The sequence below is a fragment of the Stigmatopora nigra genome, chromosome 1 (genome assembly GCF_051989575.1).
Source record: "Stigmatopora nigra isolate UIUO_SnigA chromosome 1, RoL_Snig_1.1, whole genome shotgun sequence".
In the NCBI taxonomy this organism is placed as follows: Eukaryota; Metazoa; Chordata; class Actinopteri; order Syngnathiformes; family Syngnathidae; genus Stigmatopora; species Stigmatopora nigra.
Window position 1 is genome coordinate 20,003,694 of NC_135508.1, and position 18,257 is coordinate 20,021,950.

Consider the following 18,257-nt stretch of genomic DNA (forward strand, 5'->3'; position numbering starts at 1 on the left):
GAAAATTGCAGACTGGGCTCAGAAATAGTTTACAAACCATTGTCTTCAGGGAAGAAAAAAAACTACAGGGCAATGAAGAAGACATTTCTAAACTGGACCAGAGGTCATTTAAAATGCAGTGTGGCAAAGTGGAAAACTGTTCTGTGCTCAGACAAATCACAATTTAAAGTTGTTATACTTACTGGAGAGGACGAAAAATGTCCCAAGTTGGTAACAGCGCTCTGGTCCTACGCTGGCGTCTGAGATGGTATGTCAGTGTCAAGCGCACAGGTAGGTTAAACATCTGTGAAGAGACCGTTAGACATATAGGTTTTGGAAAACCATGCTTGCCTTTTTATCGTGTTTTAGTGTTCCCAGTTTCCATGTTTCTGGAAGTTTGTTTAAAGAAAAGGTGATGTAACACAATGGCAGACATCACCCTGTCCAAGTTTTTTTGGAGTAGTCATAAAGTTAAAAGTTAATCATTATTTTACTAAATAAATAAAAATGTTGATAAGGTATGACATTACATACTTTCTCTTGGCGCTGTATTAAATTCCATAAATGTTGAACATAATTGAAAATCATTGTCTTCGGTCCTGCATAACTACTATTTTTCTGTCGAATGTATCTGCATTTGATTTTGCTATATAAACTATGACACAAAACATTATAATTAACGGTTTTTATTTTGGTGGTACTTCTGAATAAATCCAGTAACGCAAATCTTGGGACATTGTAGGGTTGTCATGTGTCTCTGGAGTGGCACAACTGGTTGGTTCACCCTTTTTAAGAAGAAGGATCAGAGGGTCTGTTTCACTAACTAAGGGTTCATTCACACACAATGTCCTGCCTGGTAGGTGGTTCTAAATCAGAGGGTCAATTAAGAAATGTGAAGTCGCATTCAGGACCAGCAATCAGCTAGAGAACCATCAGCATTCCATCGTGTCCCTCAGGGACGGACTCAGGTGTCAATTAGGAAAAGTATGGATCGGAGTTGGAATGCTTTGTCATATATATTTATATATATATATATATATATATATATATATATATATATATATATATATATATATATATATATATATATATATATATATATATATATATATATATATATATATATATATATATATATATATATATATATATATATATATATATATATATATATATATATATATATATATATATATATATATATATATTATATATATATATATATATATATATATATATATATATATATATATATATTATATATATATATATATATATATATATATATATATATATATATATTATATATATATATATATATATATATATATATATATATATATATATATATATATATATATATATATATATATATATATATATATATATATATATATATATATATATATATATATATATATATATATATAATATATATATATATATATATATATATATATATATATATATATATATTATATATATATATATATATATATATATATATATATATATATATATATATATATATATATATATATATATATATATATATATATATATATATATATATATATATATATATATATATATATATATATATATATATATATATATATATATATATATATATATATATATATATATATATATATATATATATATATATATATATATATATATATATATATATATATATATATATATATATATATATATATATATATATATATATATATATATATATATATATATATATATATATATATATATATATATATATATATATATATATATATATATATATATATATATATATATATATATATATATATATATATATATATATATATATATATATATATATATATATATATATATATATATATATATATATATATATATATATATATATATATATATATATATATATATATATATATATATATATATATATATATATATATATATATATATATATATATATATATATACATATATATATATATATATATATATATATATATATATATATATATATATATATATATATATATATATATATATATATATATATATATATATATATATATATATATATATATATATATATATATATATATATATATATATATATATATATATATATTCTTTTTTTCTTTTTTTTTTATAAATATATATATAAATCTGGAATGTACTGTAGGGCTATAATCCTATATTGCCCCAAAGCCGTGAATGAGTACAAACAAAATTGAGATGACCAAGTCCACAATTTTGTAGGGAGTACAGAAAAAATAAATGAATAAGTCCCCTGACATGGGGAGGACAATTTGAGATACAAGCATGCTAATAGAGAAAAAAAATCTAACTCAAGACATCACTGGACAATATTACTTTTTGCCTCCCTTTATGACCTTTTCCACACAGATTCTAGACAGAAGGTGAACACGGAACGAATAAGTGACATCCAACTCAGAACAATTTCCAAAACAAGATTGTCTCCCTGATGATGACAACATCCAGTCCCCCCCACTGACACACTCATGCAAGGAGACACAGTTTATGGCCACGTTCACCTTTTACCTCTTTGCCGAATGTCAACAAGTCATGGACTGAAGCAATCATGCGGTTTTCATAAAAGCATCCGCAGCCTGATGTGATTTTTGTCTTCTGTTATGCATACGTTGTTATGATCCGAATTACATCAACAACATCTGAAGAGAACACTGGTGACAGGGGCTTTGTTTACATGCGGCCCTTGCCATCGTCATCACTCCCTGCTGCAATCCGCCAGAGGAAGGATGCGGAAACCTCGAAGCGGACCGTGGGGGAAGCACCAGCTTCAAACTCTAGCTACTGATGCATTGACCTACATGCATGAGTGTAATTTGTGGCGTCGTAGCCGCAGATTGTCGCACCGATATCTGCGCCTGGTGGTCGGTCCTCGATGCAGGCAAGCAAAGATGAACAGGAAGTTCTTACTTGCGGACGTCTTGACACACGCAAATGAACTGCGCGCGGGGAAAACAAATTACGCGCTTCTCTGGACCTTGAAAAAAACATCACGCACTATGCAAAAGAAGAATGAAGTAGTTATTTTTTAGGAGGATAAACTCAACACAAAGTAACATAAGTTTCAGTAGTGCACTAAGATACAGTGGCTTTAAATAAGGAGGGTTTCTTTCTGAGATACAAGATACCACTTTCACTTGAAGATTACCAGATACAGAATAGACACTATCTGAACGCAAGTCGAGCGACTACATATCCACATTCACAAGAATATAATCTTTATCTTCAGTGAAGAACAACTATGACTTTGACTGATCTTAGAGATCAAAAGACTAGAAGTAAATTGTGGTATATTGTGCGTAAATATTAGGTGGCTTCAGTGAGTGACCAATTTAAATTTCCCTTTCAAGACACTATTGATTGTCTTGGGTATGATTGGTTTTCATTAGTTTATTTTGCAATTTGTTTAGAGTTCTATCCTTGCTTTTATTAATAGTGATTGTGGTTTTATGGACACCGGTGGTCGGGTTGGTGTCTTCTATGTCCTGTCTGGGGGTCACATCTCTGCTCCTGTGGACCTTTTTTCACCTCCTACTGTCTTTCTAGGGTGTTGCTTTGTCAGAACCCCAAATGGGGACCCTTCACAAAATGTAGAAAGCAATGCTACTTGTATTAGGTAGCATATGCACATGTTTAATGATGTTTGTTTTGAATCGCCTTTCCTTCTTTTCTTTTTTGTTCTTCATTTTCCTCTGTCCTCAGAAGCCCTTCTGTCCAACTTTTTTTTTTTTTTTTTGAGATAAATACCACAAAAATTCATCAGGTCAAAAAATTGCTCTTTGAATCTTCATAGTAACGATGCATTAATATAGACTATATTGAACTCAAATAGCTGAACAAGTTAGAGGTCGGCCTACCACCAAAAGGGTCACTAGATTAAGGTAAGTGTTTGTGTGTTGATTGATGGCGTCTCATTTATACATTTGCATTGTTTTCTTGTTTCTCTCTTATGTGTGCTTCTAAAAGGCATATTGGTTTTTTATCTTTGGGGTTTAAGAGAGAATGTGTTTAGTTGGGTGTGGACTGCACGGGTCGTTGTAGGTCAAGGAATCCCGTTTTATAGTTGCGCATTAGTTCAACACACACTCAGACATTCCAAACATGCTAACTTTTCATTGGATTCTTGCATGTGGCATAGGGTTGTTTGCTGTACTTCTACTGTGTGAGTAGAAGCTACATTTGTAGCAGGATAACCCGCGTTGTTCCCAAATCCATAAGCATCTGACTCCTTCTGGACAGGAAGAAAATCCCTTAAATCCCATGTTGATCGAAACTAGTTTTAAAGGAGGACTCATGCCAGAAAACATGAAGGCACGCCAGAAACATTTGTGTTTCCTGAAGAAAAAATGTAACAGTTTGGATATGAAAGAAGCAGTGAAAATGCGGCAATAAATAAAAGAGAGGGCGTCAGTTGTCTCTCATCAACAAACTGTCTGTTTTTGTCTGATGAAATGTTGAAATAAGCAGCGTAGGGCATGAAGACACATGCCACACATGACAGCGGACTGACTTCCTGTTAAAATTGTACTTCCACAGTAACGTAAACGAGTAGTGACTCACTTTGCACAGTCACACTTGGAAAGGCTTCTGTTACATACAGGAATTTCCTGATCCCTTCATATTCCAATGAAAAGAACGGAGGCCTTTGGAGAAGTTGAACATCGTCCCCGCCTCCCTCCCTCCCTCTCTCTCTCCCGCCTTCCCTCAAAACCAAGTGGGAAGTTCCAGGTTAATAACTAAACAGCTCGGGACATTGGGAGTGCGGAGGAGTCAAGAGGGCAGGCCAGGGAAGGGGGAGACACCCCCCGTTTGCTAGATGGGGACTGCAAAGTCAGCACTGTTCCCATTTATAATCCTCATTGCACTTTGGATACTTTTGACTTTTTGTGTGTCAAAAACAATCATCACACTGGCCCTTTCTCACAAGCCCCCCAAACAAGTGTGTTTGATCACAGAGTGAAAAGTCCAAATCTATGCAAAGGTCCAACACGGTGACAAGCACATCGTGGCTTTCAGCTGACTTCCGGCCCCTGGTCACACCTTGATTGTAGTTTTCCTACTCCAGATAAGTTCAGCTTGTACAATCTTGCAGGCTTGACGTCAGCAGAGGGCTGGTTGCGAGTACTATTACTCACAATGTTTGAATTGCATTCCTGTACAGCACGTACCAGTGTCTACCTCTTATTTCCCAAACAGGAAGTTGTAGATTGCCCAACCTTTAGCACCCCACAAGAGTAAGAGGGTGGGGGTCGACTATAATCACATTCTGGGAAGTCACATTTGTCAAGAGGGGAGTATAGATTTTCTATTAAAAAGGAATACTGTCATTTTTCTCACTGCTATGTAATGTGTGCTTATAATTGTTACGCAAGGAGACGAAAGTTCATAACTGATCTTCATTGTAAATAAACAAAGAGAACAAACCCATCAGACACAATAAAGAAACAGGATACGGGAAGAGATTAAAGCGCAACAGCGCCACCCGGCGATACTTAGTAGACAAGCTCCCCAAAATTGCGAAAACAAAGCCTGTAAATAAATCTCATCTCATTTTTCTGAACCACTTTATCCTCACTAGGGTCGCGGGGGGTGCTGGAGCCAACCCCATCTGACTTTGGGTCATAGGGGAGGGGGGAGGGGATTTCACCCTGAATTGGTGGGCAATCAAACGCAGGGGACAAGGAGACAAACAACCATTCACGCTCATACTCATACTTAGAGGGTATTTAGATTGTCCAGGCAGCCTACCATGCATCTCTTTGGATTGTGGGAGGATATCGGAGTACCCGGAGAAAACCCACGCAGGCCCGGGGAGAACATGCAAACTCCACACAGGTGGACCGACCTCGGAAAATGGAACAGAAATACATCTTAAAAATATTTTCTTCTTTTCATTCACACTTTTTGGATTAGGTGAAGAACATTATTATCATATTTTTGTTTATTTGAAAAGGCCAACATGTAAATAATAAAATTAATTTTTAAGCTCAGCATGGAAAACAGGAGAAAATGAGGTGCTGATGTTGAATCCCTTGATGAAAAGCAAAAACAAAGTCAGCACAGCAAATCCTGATTTGAAATATATATAGTCAGAGTTTGTCCATCAGTAGGACAATTATACATTCAAAATTAAAATTAAAAAAAAAAAAACCTGACAGCCGACTGACTGACTCATTTGTTGAATGCTTGCATCATTTACTCACTCTACAGCTCACCTGCTGATTTACAAAACCAGCATGTTAAAAGTCCACATATGCATTCAAATCAGCATTTCCAGCTCAGGACAAACACTACAGTGCATTTTTCTGTTGTTTTGTTTCGTTTCCCTATGCTGGTGTTGGGTTTGTTCTTAATCCTCGGTTCACTGTTCAAAGAAAAATGCTGGTTTATGTTGCTGGCAAATAGTTGGCTCTGTTTATGTCACCTCTCCTACCACTGTGAAAATAATCTACACTTGTTACAACCTTTCTTCATTTTTCTTTAGTGTCTTTTTCCTCATTAGAGTAATAGGTGAGTTTATCCCATTTTATTTTAGCAAGTGAGGGAGTGAGTACATCCTGCACTGGTTACTTAATTTGCAGAGTCACATCTAGAAACCGACTCATCTGCCTTATAATTGTAATATTTGCAACAATGAGTGTACGCGTATGCCGCAGAAAGTGATAAACATGAAAAAAACCTTTTGTTCCTCTAATGTGAAAAGATTTCTAGTTTAAAAAAATATTATACATATAAAATAAAGGTTCAAAATGGTGATAAATTCTCTCCATTCTCAAACACTGGAACCACACTACCCAACTGTCAGTCAAATACCACTGCGTTGATAAGAGTAAAATGGATGTTACATTATCCAGCACAGCAGAGGCTAAAGTTTCCCCTTCAAGGGTTGCATACAAAAAACATCCATATCTAAATATGTAATGTCCACTCGCAGTTCTTCGCCATTTAACGCTTCACCTCTCATATATGTTGGGAGGAGAATCCATACATTCTTTGACTTTACATAAATGCTGACCAAAAACAGCAGCACTTTGTTTTCCATCTTCACTCATTCCAACATATTGTTGTGAGTCGGCCATGTCTAGTTGTTTTTAATTTTAATCCAGGAGTTACTCAATTTTGATTTTACCATTGAGGCAGATGAAGACAAGTACAAGAGGTCATGTTGTGAACATTCTACTAGAGATGATTAATTGCTGTGAGCACTCGGAAAAAAACATTTTTCAGCTCCTTTTCTTTTTGGATTAGCCTTCCTGACGTCATGTGCAATATCGAATTCCTCCATTACGCTTTTAACATAATCTGCCTTTGTGTTATTGCTGCAACTTACAATTGGCATTTCATCAACCACTGAGCTCATAGACTGACTGAAAGTGAAACGGTAAAGAATGTTTCACAAACACGAAGGGCATCAAGCCCAAAGGTGAGCCAGCAAGGCGTGTGTTGATAAATGAAGTGTGAAAAGGCTTTGGGTGCCAACCTTTGTCAAACACTATTTTGTTTCCTCATCATTCTAAATGCTGTTTTGTTTTAAATTTTTAAAATCTTTCCACAATTATACATTTGCATGGTTATATTTAAAGAACTGTTTTAGGTTACTTAACAACAGGAGGTCGGAGGAGACTTTTTTCTTCCACATTTCTTGACTCAGATCAGTAAAGATAATTATTTTCAGCAATATCTAATGTCCAATTAGAAAATCTATCGAGTCAGACTGATATGCATTTCTAACTTGAAATTGACCATTGCACCATTATTTTCTTTTTGAATTTTGCACTCCAATTATCGCATTTAAGGTAACACGAGAGCCTCTCATTCACAACCACGTGCTGTAAAAAAAATACGTGCACCTTCTCATAATATAGGCTGTGGCTCTTATCTCCCCATTTCTAAGGCGCTTTGTAGGAACGGCGCTGTGTTGTGTGTTTAAGTTGACGTATGTAATCGGGGACGTGATACCTTGAAAAGACCCTGAGTTTTCAAGACTAACATTTGGCCAAGCTAGTCAGTGGAGGGAGAGAAGGAGAAAGAGGGAAAGGAAGAGAAGACATCAGTGGTAAAAGGTTCGATAACAAACATAAGCACTCAGCGCCAGCCCTGTGCACAGGCACACGTTGGCCAGAAGGGGAGACCAACTGTCAGGCTCGGTAGGGGATTCCACTGACTGCTGGATGTTAGCATCCGTTCGTTCCACATCCTTTTGAGGCTGGGCTTTGTTTTCAGCTTTGGGGGTCGGAATTAGGGGGTCCTCGTTACCACCGGGAGGAGGTTGTGGGTTGACTACCGTTCTTCTTCGCACCTCAGAGTCTTCAGAAGACCTGCGCAAGGAAACACATGGGACAGCAATCCTAAAAAAATATTGTAACACATCAAGGGTGACCTCATTGAAGGCAGTCTCCAGTTTGAAATTACAAATGAGAAACCGTTCAACTGCTTAATGTTACAGCAAGAATGTATATAAAATGAAATAATAAGAATTCCTGTTGGTTATGTTAACTAAAGATTTTAAGGAGGCATTACTTGAATTCTTTTAAGTAATGTATGTCATCATTTTATCAGGTTATAACATTGGTAACTTGATAAAGTGCATTCAATTAACATGAATGATTAAAATTTGGGGGGGAAATACTTAAATTCTGGAATAAACTAAACAGGAAATGTGCCACAAAGAGTCAGATGCTTCTGCCATTTATGGCTTTGCGTCCATCTTCGTCAATGGGACTCAAATACAATCCCCTTTTCTGAGTAATTACGGGCCTGCGTAAAATATACGTGATTAAGTAATGTCATACTGGCAATGTGAGTGTGCGTGCGTCTAGTAGTTCCTTAAAAAAGGGCTAAAAAGTCCCGAAAACTTTCTTCATGAGTCATGTCCAAACGATGTGACCCATTTCCTATTCGCAGAATCTATCGTCTTTGAGAGTAACAGTTAAATAGTAAATACTTATCTTGGGTTGACGTTAATATTATGGTTAATGTTTTTTTTTTCTAGTGCTATGCACTTATCCCTTGAAAAAAAACAGCAATTATATAATTAATCAATGAAATTCAATGAGAAGGATTACCCCAGGCTGTGGATTTCAATTGATCTGACAACCTCATCGATATCAGGAAAAAACAATGGCTCGACTTTGCCATTTTTAGGGTCTCTCGGAGGGGGAAGAGGAGGAGTAAATTCAGGGGGATCATCTTCCTCATTGGAGAACTCCCTCCATGATTCCTATTAAGATATAAAAAATACAGGTTCATTATTCAAAATATCATCAATTGAAGTGTCTTAATGTCACAGTAAAATAATGTGAAAATCCTTGCCTGCAATGACAAATCTCCTTTGAGGTATTTAGCACCTTCGATGACAGCAAGGTACGAGAAGCGAAGTTGATCTGCTGTCTGAATCAAGCCCATACGATGGCGGCGCATCTCCAGTAGAACATCGCGGATACGAACCGACGATGGGTCCTTGCGGAGAGACATCTGTGTGGAAAAAAAAATCAATGAATTTGGCATACGTAGCAGCAAAACTGTCAAATGTGTCTTATAAAATTATGTAAAAAGGCAAAAAGAACCACGTGTGTGTGTCAGGGGAGATTTGTCTCAAATGTGAATCGACATACATTGCATATTAAACCTGCTTCAACTTTTCTATCAATTTCAGGTGTATTAAACTTTTAGCTACAATACAATTGCAATCATTGGAAATCATTCCAATGTGTTTGTTTTTAAACATTTAAATAGAATTGTTACTTAATCTTCCATGAAATAAATTTTCATCATTAAAAAAAGTGTTCCTTTGCCAATATTCTTAACTGTATTCAGGTCATATATTATCATATACTGAATAGGAATAGCTTAATAATGTCAGTCGATTCAAAAGTATTAGAACACAAACATGTTCTTTTAGTTTATAAAACATTCATTGCCAATATTAACCTAATATTTTCTGATATATTAGAGACACAACCAGTAATTAAATCTAAGAAATCTAAGAATTGATCATTGTTTGCAGCCATAGTAAAAACAAGAGACATGGCAATATAAATAAACATATCAGCAGTAAATTAATGCAAAAAATGTTTTGAGATTAGTCGATTAACCAATGAAATGATTCACCATTAAAACATCTGAAAAGCGACACCCCTAATAAAAATTAAAAATGAAATCAAATGTTTGGATTTGTATTAGCTCAGTACAAACCAGTAATAGGCAGGTGTCCACCAAGCAGAAGGTTCCAGAGCGTCCGATGCCAGCGCTACAGTGCACCACAACTGGTCCCCAGTCCGAATTCATACAACCCGACTCCCGGACTTTGAACAAAAAATTAAGGAAGGAAGCCGGAGACTCGGGCACCCCAAAATCAGGCCAGGTGGTGTAGTGAAAATGTAGAATTTCACGAGTCTCGAGTGTCTACCGAGGGGAAATGTCACAAATGCAATATAGGTCGGTCAAAAATCAGCACAGGACAAATGTGATGTTCCACTTTGTGGCCATGCAGAACTTACAGAGAGATTTTCCAGCCCTAGATGACGAACTGTGTAGTACGATTTGATGTCTTCGGAAACAAAGGTGAGCTTGAAGTTGGTGTCCTCAAAGATAGCGTTCCCCTCTCCTCTGTGGGGCCAATATTGTGCGCACTTGACCTATATCAGACCACCGATCAATTATTTTTGGGCATGAATCGGAGGAAGACGCATCACGGAACCGCCTGCTTACCGATCCTTTCTCAATCACCCTGTTGAGCATCACAACACCGCAACTCTGTTGCTCCCATACCATCTCCCAGAAGTGGCCACATGTGTTGGGTAGGGGTCCCTGATTACATGCAAACATGTTAAAAATAAAATTTAAATTAAAAGCACACACACACAATAGATTTTTAACCCATGGGGTAGGTAACTGTGGCAATAAGACATACATTTGTTGTAAAAACAAATCAGTACCAAGACACAAGACTCAAATTTCAAAGGTTTGAAATCATGGACCTAAACAGTAAAACGTGGAATTACTTCCACTTGATAAGAACACTCAATACCCCTTTAGTGATCGTTCATTATCAAAAACCAGGCAAAATATGTTCCGTTTTTCATTCGACAAAAAGCAGACGAGACATAAATAAAACCCACATGGATAAACAAGAACTAGGGAAAAAATCTGCACATATTTTAGTTGGCTAATACCGACAAAAAGAAAATATTTCCAAACAAAGACCAGTCAATAGAAACACTGTACTGGTCATAAAATTAAGTTTGTTGGTTTTAAGTGGACAGAAAACTAGCTCATTTTCGAGCAGTATTATTACTAGCCTAATATGCCAAAAGGAATACTGGACAGCTATTGATCACTGCAAGTGTGTTGTTGACGCTTTCACAATGTCCAAAATAACATTAAAATATAACAACTAACTAACCAAAAGAATATTGTCTCGGACAAAGATTAAAATCTCAAATGCTTGGTATCTAAGGGACTAAATCGAAACAGGGTGAGGTTGACTAAATGAAATAAAAAAAAAACTAACAAGGACAATTGAAACCAGGCAGACTATGGGCTAAAAATTTATAGAAAAGGTAGCATTACACCTCCACAACTAACAAAGACCTTTCCTTCCATTCAACATTTTAGTTAGAAGAACAATGCAGATTTATTCCAGAAAGCTGATTACCTGAGTAAGGATATAGTTCCTCTGTGCCTCTTCTACAGTTATTAGGCTGGCATTAATGTAGTCATTTGCATTCTTCTGTAGGCATATCCTACTGTGGTCAACTGGAGAGAACAAGTCCAACTGATTCAACTTTTTAATAGAGATTTAAAAGATGCAGGATAGGAAACTTACATGGACTAACATCCCGATAGCGGTTCCGAGCCTTGTTTTCTTGTAGTTTGGCCACCTTGCAAGGCAGTTCACATGACTGTTGACGGATCTCCTGAGGAACAAGGAAAATGCCGTTGTGTTAGAAATTTGAGTTCACACTTAGAAAAGTAGAGCTGAAATAAAAGCTTGCAAGTGAACATGATTGAAACAAACTGAAGTTGAAATCCACCTCATGCTGATTAGCGTTTTGTGCAGTGGCTATTATTGCTTTATTCTTATCTGTGTTCTTAATCATTTCTAGCCTTATAAATGCCATAAGCGGGGAAAATATACTTCTGCAGTGTTTTAATTAACAGTTCAATGCAGATTTCAGGCAGCGATCGTTCTAAGGAGCACATTTATACGTATTTACACATTATAGTTGTATAGTAACAATAAAATAATTCAAATCAATTCAATTGAGGCTACTTCTGATCCATCATAATGGGTCCCATAAACCTGAAAATAGAGTCAAAAGCCCCGTTTACCCACCTGGTAAATGGCGCTCCAAATCCTGTTGTCATCGATTTCCCGAAACTCGGCTTCCATTGCTGACAGTCCAGCTGTCGATCGTTCGTCCCCCGCTGCGAACAACTCACCTCGCTTTAAACGAAACGCTTTCCGACTCCTAAAAGTGTACCAAACAAAGAGGGAAGGTCGCCGATGTTGATTAGTTTTCAATGGTGCAACATATATGACAATATTACAAATCGGCCCGTTGCAAGTTCTTGTTGTTAGCGGAAACGAACCGCGGGCAAGCCCCTCCTGAGTCCCGTAAGCGGTGCAGCTACATGCTACATGCTAACAGCCATCCTCAGCGGCCAAACAACGAAACCAAGACGCGTCAATACAAATATATAATGCCACTGTCAACGATTTAGATATGAGACAGGCTAATAAATTAAGAAAAGAACCATTTAGAAACGATCGAATCATTTTGAGGCGTTTAGTGAGCGTTTACTTTACCATTGCTATAGCAGTTCAGTGTACACGCCAGCGGGAGCGCGCACGGAAGACATCTTGGTGCTTCAAGAGAGCGCACGTACGACGTACGTACGTATCGTACACGTTTTAAGTAAGAAGTTAAGCTACAATTTAAAAGAAATCAGTATGTGTATGTCTATATATAAATATACACCCTAAAACAAATAGAAGAGAGAAAAACTTCCATAAATGAAGCCCTGGCTGTGGTTTACTCTCCAATCCCTAGAGGGTGCTAATGAACCCTGAAAGTCAAATGCTCCCAGCTAATAAACACGAAGAAAAAGCTGCCAATATTTTGGATATGTATACTGTGCGTAATATAGGCACGATCCAAAATGGACTGACTTGATTGTTCCCAGCTGTATTACAGCAAAAACGGGAAAGGGGGATATTGATGCAAAACAGCTCGCAGAGCAACTTAGCTTGACGCTTTGAGGGAGCTCGAACACAGCGACAGGTACTATAAACCTTTTTGAGCTGCTCCCATGTTTGTGTCGCTTCATGTCTTGTCTTCTGGCTGTCGACTGACTTCCTATGGCTGTATTTCTGTAGCTGTTGTACCGCGTTGGCGTTAGCCTTCAGCTGCCACTGCTAACTGATGTGTGGCAATAATTATTGCCTCACAGTGGTGGAAAAAGTATTCAAATGTTTGAACGGTAAGTTGCATGAGCCGTGTTTACATTTCAGTGACATCCAAGGAAACCCAATGTTAAAAGCACGCCCAATAAACTCAATCGGCAGCAGAGACATGTATCACCTGAACATAAATATTGTGGCAGTGTTTTTAATGAGCAAAGTCGCATCAATTGTTGAATTACATACGCACTTACTATGATAGACCTTTGCTGAATTTAAATGATGTGCACCATTCTTAACTCAGTCAATGACAGAACCGCCCACCCCTATTCAAAAGGAGTGGTCGTGTCGTCCAATCAATGGCATTCAAACTTGATTGTTTATTCCCAGCTCTCCCAATTCAAATGATGTGTTTTGCTTTCAACAACATCCAGTGAGCAAGTATTATTTTAATAGTTTGAGGTTAACGGTCCTAAAAGCTCAGTTTAACTTTGTTCTCGCTGTCATTTAGATTCCTGGAGCGGTTTGAGAGTGCTGAGTGACCCCCAAGACAGCATGGCCCCCAAGGACATCATGACCAATTCCCACGCCAAATCCATTCTTAACGCTATGAATTCTCTCCGGAAGAGCAACACACTTTGCGATATAACGCTCAGGGTGGAAAATACGGATTTTCCTGCTCACCGCATTGTCTTAGCGGCCTGCAGTGACTATTTCTGTGCCATGTTCACCAGTGAGGTAATATAAGCATTCAAAATGCAAGCAAATATTATATTTTTCATCTCAAAATGTTTTGTTAGCTTGCAGAAAAGGGCAAATCCTTTGTGGACATCCAGGGGTTAACAGCCTCGACGATGGAGATTTTGTTGGACTTTGTTTATACGGAGACGGTGCTCGTTACCGTGGAGAATGTACAAGAATTGCTCCCTGCAGCCTGCTTACTTCAACTTAAAGGTATGTACAATTCCAAATGACGTATATTACATACATGTGAGATGCGTTTCTACGATGACATCTTCCCGTTCCGCAGGGGTGAAAAGAGCATGTTGTGATTTTCTGGAGAGCCAACTCGATCCAACTAACTGCCTGGGCATCCGAGACTTTGCCGAAACGCACAATTGCCTCGACCTGATGCAGGCGGCTGACCTCTTTTCCCAAAAGCATTTTTCCGAGGTGGTTCAGCACGAGGAGTTCATGCTGCTGAGCCAGACAGAGGTCGAAAAGCTCATCAAATGTGATGAAATCCAGGTAAAGAAAAATAAGGTGACCAAAGGTATATTTTCGTAATTCTATTGCAAAACTGCTGAAACCTAGAGAGGGATTTCTTTTTTTAGGGAAGCCAAACTTGTTCAATCGAAACCAACCATTTTGTAGGTGGATTCAGAGGAGCCCGTATTCGAAGCTGTGCTGAACTGGGTCAAACACAACCGAAAAGAGAGAGAGCCTTATTTGCCCGACATGCTGGAGTTTGTCCGGATGCCATTGCTGACCCCCCGCTACATCACGGACGTCATCGATGCCGAGGTGAGACACAAGTTTTCGAATGGATTGTCCTGTGCTCATCATAATCTTGTACGTTTTATCCCGTTTCAGCCAATTATACGCAGTAGCCTGCCCTGCCGAGACCTCGTCGATGAAGCCAAGAAGTTCCACCTGAGACCAGAGTTGAGGAGCGAGATGCAAGGCCCACGTACACAAGCCAGATTAGGTTGGTGTTCTCTTTTTAACTGCTCTTCACTATGAGCACCGTATTAGTCCTATCTTCTGTTTTCAGGTGCCAAAGAAGTCCTTTTAGTGATTGGCGGCTTCGGAAGCCAGCAATCGCCAATTGACGTTGTGGAGAAGTACGATCCCAAAACTCAGGAGTGGACCTTTCTTCCAGTGAGTAGTCGTGCAACAATGGTTTCAATTTTCAGACCATGGTTGACAAATTGGGATATTTTATGGTATATCTCATCAACTAGCATTTGTTTATGATGATTGCTTAACTAATTAGCAAACTTTATTTGCAGAACATTGCAAGGAAACGGCGTTACGTTGCCACGGTCTCTCTCCACGACCGAGTTTATGTGATCGGAGGTTACGACGGGCGCTCTAGGCTCAGCTCAGTTGAATGTCTAGACTACACGGCGGATGAAGACGGGGTTTGGTACACTGTGGCCACCATGAATGTGCGCCGTGGCCTTGCCGGGGCCACAACACTTGGAGGTGAGGTTATTGTGCGATGAAAACCTTTGCTTTCCCCGATCAAATGGCAGCCTCATTTTTGTATACTTTTGACTCAGACATGATATATGTCGCCGGCGGCTTTGATGGAAGTCGGCGCCACACCAGCATGGAGCGATACGACCCAAACATAGACCAGTGGAGCATGCTTGGAGATATGCAGACGGCTCGTGAAGGCGCTGGTCTAGTGGTGGCCAGCGGACTGATATACTGCCTCGGTACAGACAAACTTCATGCACTATTTATCTTGCACACATCAGCCTCCATCTAATGTTTTGCTTCATATTTCTATGAAGGAGGCTATGATGGACTGAATATACTCAATTCAGTGGAGCGGTACGACCCCCACACAGGCCACTGGACAAGTGTCACGCCGATGGCCACCAAACGATCTGGTCGGTGTTTGAGGAAAAGAAAAAAGATTCAATATAAAGTGAAAACTTAATTTTCTGCCTTTTACAGGGGCGGGTGTTGCATTGCTCAACGACCACATATATGTGGTTGGAGGCTTCGATGGGGTTTCACACTTAGACTCTGTTGAGGTCTATAACATCAGAACAGACTTTTGGACAACTGTAGCAAGCATGACCACACCTCGGTGCTACGTCGGAGCGACGGTCCTGAGGGGGCGTCTTTACGCCATCGCCGGGTAGGGAGCAGGCTGCCTTTCCAGGGGAAACTACTGACATAAAACACAAATTCTCAATTAACTCTTTGATTATGATTGTAGTCATATCATTCTCCAGAGATTCTGGTTTGTGGTCAAATCACACAAGTAAAAAAACATATAATAACAAGAAAAAAGATAAAATGTGGTGGGCAATATAAGAGACTAATTATGGAGATACTGGCATTTACTTTGACAGGCTTCTCTTGTGTCTCATACTCCACACGACTCTAAGAAAAAGCTCACAATATAGAATGCAATCCTCAAGTACCCAAGTTATCAATGACCAAAACTATTCGCAGTAACCGTGTCATAACAGAGAACTGGGAAAAAAATTAAACTCCACAAATTCTAAAGTACTAAGAGATGGTATTTGAAAAGACTTGACGTAACACAAATACTTTTCTTTGACAATTGCAGACGTCAAATTTTTCATCAAGTTGAAATGTGATATCGCTTGTTGGTGTTTTTTTTTCTTTTAGCTTTTTTTGTATCATTTCACGTAACTTCTTGTATTTTTTCGTCTCTGTTGACTTTGGCAGATATGACGGCAACTCTCTTCTCAGCAGTATTGAATGTTACGATCCGGTGATCGACTCGTGGGAAGTGGTTACCTCCATGGTGACGCAACGGTGCGACGCAGGAGTCTGTGTTTTACGAGAAAAGTGATTGTCGGGATTCTACTACGCCAACTGAAAACAGCAGGACTTGGATACAACGCCACTAGAAAAGACTGCATTTTCATTTGTTCAGCAGTCCGATCAAGGTAACTTCCAGAACCTCGTTCGCTGGACATTCAACCTTTCGCCACTTTCAGAGGTAGTGCACGACTGCAATCCACGTCGGAAGATCCCGCCGCCATCTGCATGGCTCTCCTCATTACTGTTGTTAATTGTGAGATTATTTTTATCCTCAAAGTGCAATATATTTGTTACAGAATTATATTGTCGCCACACCAGAAAATAAGTTTGACAGTAGATTTGGATAAACAAAAATGAGCAATTTCTTCTAGTTAGGGTTAGTAGTGGGTAATGCCTTTTCTGTCTTATGATTCACCGTTATTAGCGAAGTACTAATAATAATGCCAAGGTTTTTTTTTTTTTTTAAATCAATAAGACATACTTAAATGCAGCTTGATTAAGTAACTTGAACTAGCAAGAATTGCTTTTTGTTTACCCAATCCACAAGTGTAATTCATTAAGTTTGAACGTGATACATCACATTATTATGTCAGAACTATTTGTGTGAAAGGTATTACGTTACAGCATGATAAATAACTTTATTCTGGTTTGTCAGCAGTACACTTTAACGTGTAAACGTCATCTGAAAAGAGATGCTGCTTAACGCCTTATGAAGCCAGTTTGCATCGCTTGGTGAATATTCATGTTGCCTCTCAGTTTAATGAGCCATGTATTATAAAAGCTTTTTCCTTGCTTGACAAATTCTCGGAAGAATTTATGTAAATTCAGAGTGGCTAGGTAAAACAACTGGATAAAATTTTAGGATAGTTCTAAAAAAATACTGAATCCGTTCCACTTAGGATAACATTATTTCCTTTTTTTTTTATTCTTGACCTTCATTTCAGAGATGTCGTTTATTTCTCACTCAAGCATTTAAATTTGTACAGTGTATTACTTTAAACTTGCTCGGAACGTGAATGAACAGAAGAAGTGAAACGTTGTATCTTGATTGAATGAATGTTCCTCAGTATTGGCAAATCTCAACTGTGCTCAAAAGTACCCCTTTATGATCCCACAGTGGTCATAGAATTATACGTGGCCCTTTCTATGAAATAAGCATCCTTCTTAATCGAATGTCAAAGATGTGTGCTCGAAGGTGCTTTCTGGGTTGCACTTGGAAATGAATTGAGATCCAGATAGTTTTTATGAAGACAAATGTTGGGTTGCC

The 18,257-nt window shown here is 37.8% G+C and overlaps 2 protein-coding genes across 2 annotated transcripts; one reads left to right on the plus strand and one right to left on the minus strand.

Moving 5' to 3' along the window:
* Positions 1 to 5,965: 5,965 nt before the first annotated feature.
* Positions 5,966 to 13,063, minus strand: ptpn1 (protein tyrosine phosphatase non-receptor type 1). Its single transcript, XM_077710632.1, has 10 exons — positions 12,863 to 13,063; positions 12,389 to 12,524; positions 11,879 to 11,969; positions 11,708 to 11,808; positions 10,762 to 10,860; positions 10,551 to 10,688; positions 10,246 to 10,455; positions 9,364 to 9,525; positions 9,117 to 9,271; positions 5,966 to 8,369 (listed from the first exon to the last, which is right to left on the minus strand). The coding sequence occupies exons 2-10, from the start codon at positions 12,443 to 12,445 to the stop codon at positions 8,102 to 8,104; spliced, it is 1,281 nt and encodes a 426-aa protein (XP_077566758.1). The 5' UTR covers positions 12,446 to 12,524; positions 12,863 to 13,063; the 3' UTR covers positions 5,966 to 8,101.
* Positions 13,064 to 13,136: 73 nt separating this feature from the next.
* Positions 13,137 to 17,451, plus strand: klhl12 (kelch-like family member 12). Its single transcript, XM_077710619.1, has 13 exons — positions 13,137 to 13,337; positions 13,433 to 13,536; positions 13,968 to 14,194; positions 14,257 to 14,410; positions 14,487 to 14,704; positions 14,831 to 14,980; positions 15,050 to 15,164; positions 15,231 to 15,337; positions 15,469 to 15,664; positions 15,742 to 15,900; positions 15,979 to 16,077; positions 16,145 to 16,331; positions 16,892 to 17,451. Exons 2-13 carry the CDS (start codon positions 13,479 to 13,481, stop codon positions 17,016 to 17,018), a joined length of 1,797 nt encoding a protein of 598 aa, XP_077566745.1. The 5' UTR covers positions 13,137 to 13,337; positions 13,433 to 13,478; the 3' UTR covers positions 17,019 to 17,451.
* The last annotated feature ends 806 nt before the right edge of the window (positions 17,452 to 18,257 follow it).

Coding starts and splice junctions, on each gene's coding strand:
- klhl12 (XM_077710619.1), top strand. CDS start 13,479: ATGTGTGGCAATAATTATTGCCTCACAGTGGTGGAAAAAGTATTCAAA. Junction 14,705..14,830: donor TCAAATGTGATGAAATCCAG/GTAAAGAAAAAT, acceptor ACCATTTTGTAG/GTGGATTCAGAGGAGCCCGT. Junction 15,165..15,230: donor ACGTACACAAGCCAGATTAG/GTTGGTGTTCTC, acceptor TTCTGTTTTCAG/GTGCCAAAGAAGTCCTTTTA.
- ptpn1 (XM_077710632.1), bottom strand. CDS start 12,445: ATGGAAGCCGAGTTTCGGGAAATCGATGACAACAGGATTTGGAGCGCC. Junction 10,456..10,550: donor TAGGGCTGGAAAATCTCTCT/GTAAGTTCTGCA, acceptor TCCCCTCGGTAG/ACACTCGAGACTCGTGAAAT. Junction 9,272..9,363: donor AAGGAGATTTGTCATTGCAG/GCAAGGATTTTC, acceptor ATATCTTAATAG/GAATCATGGAGGGAGTTCTC.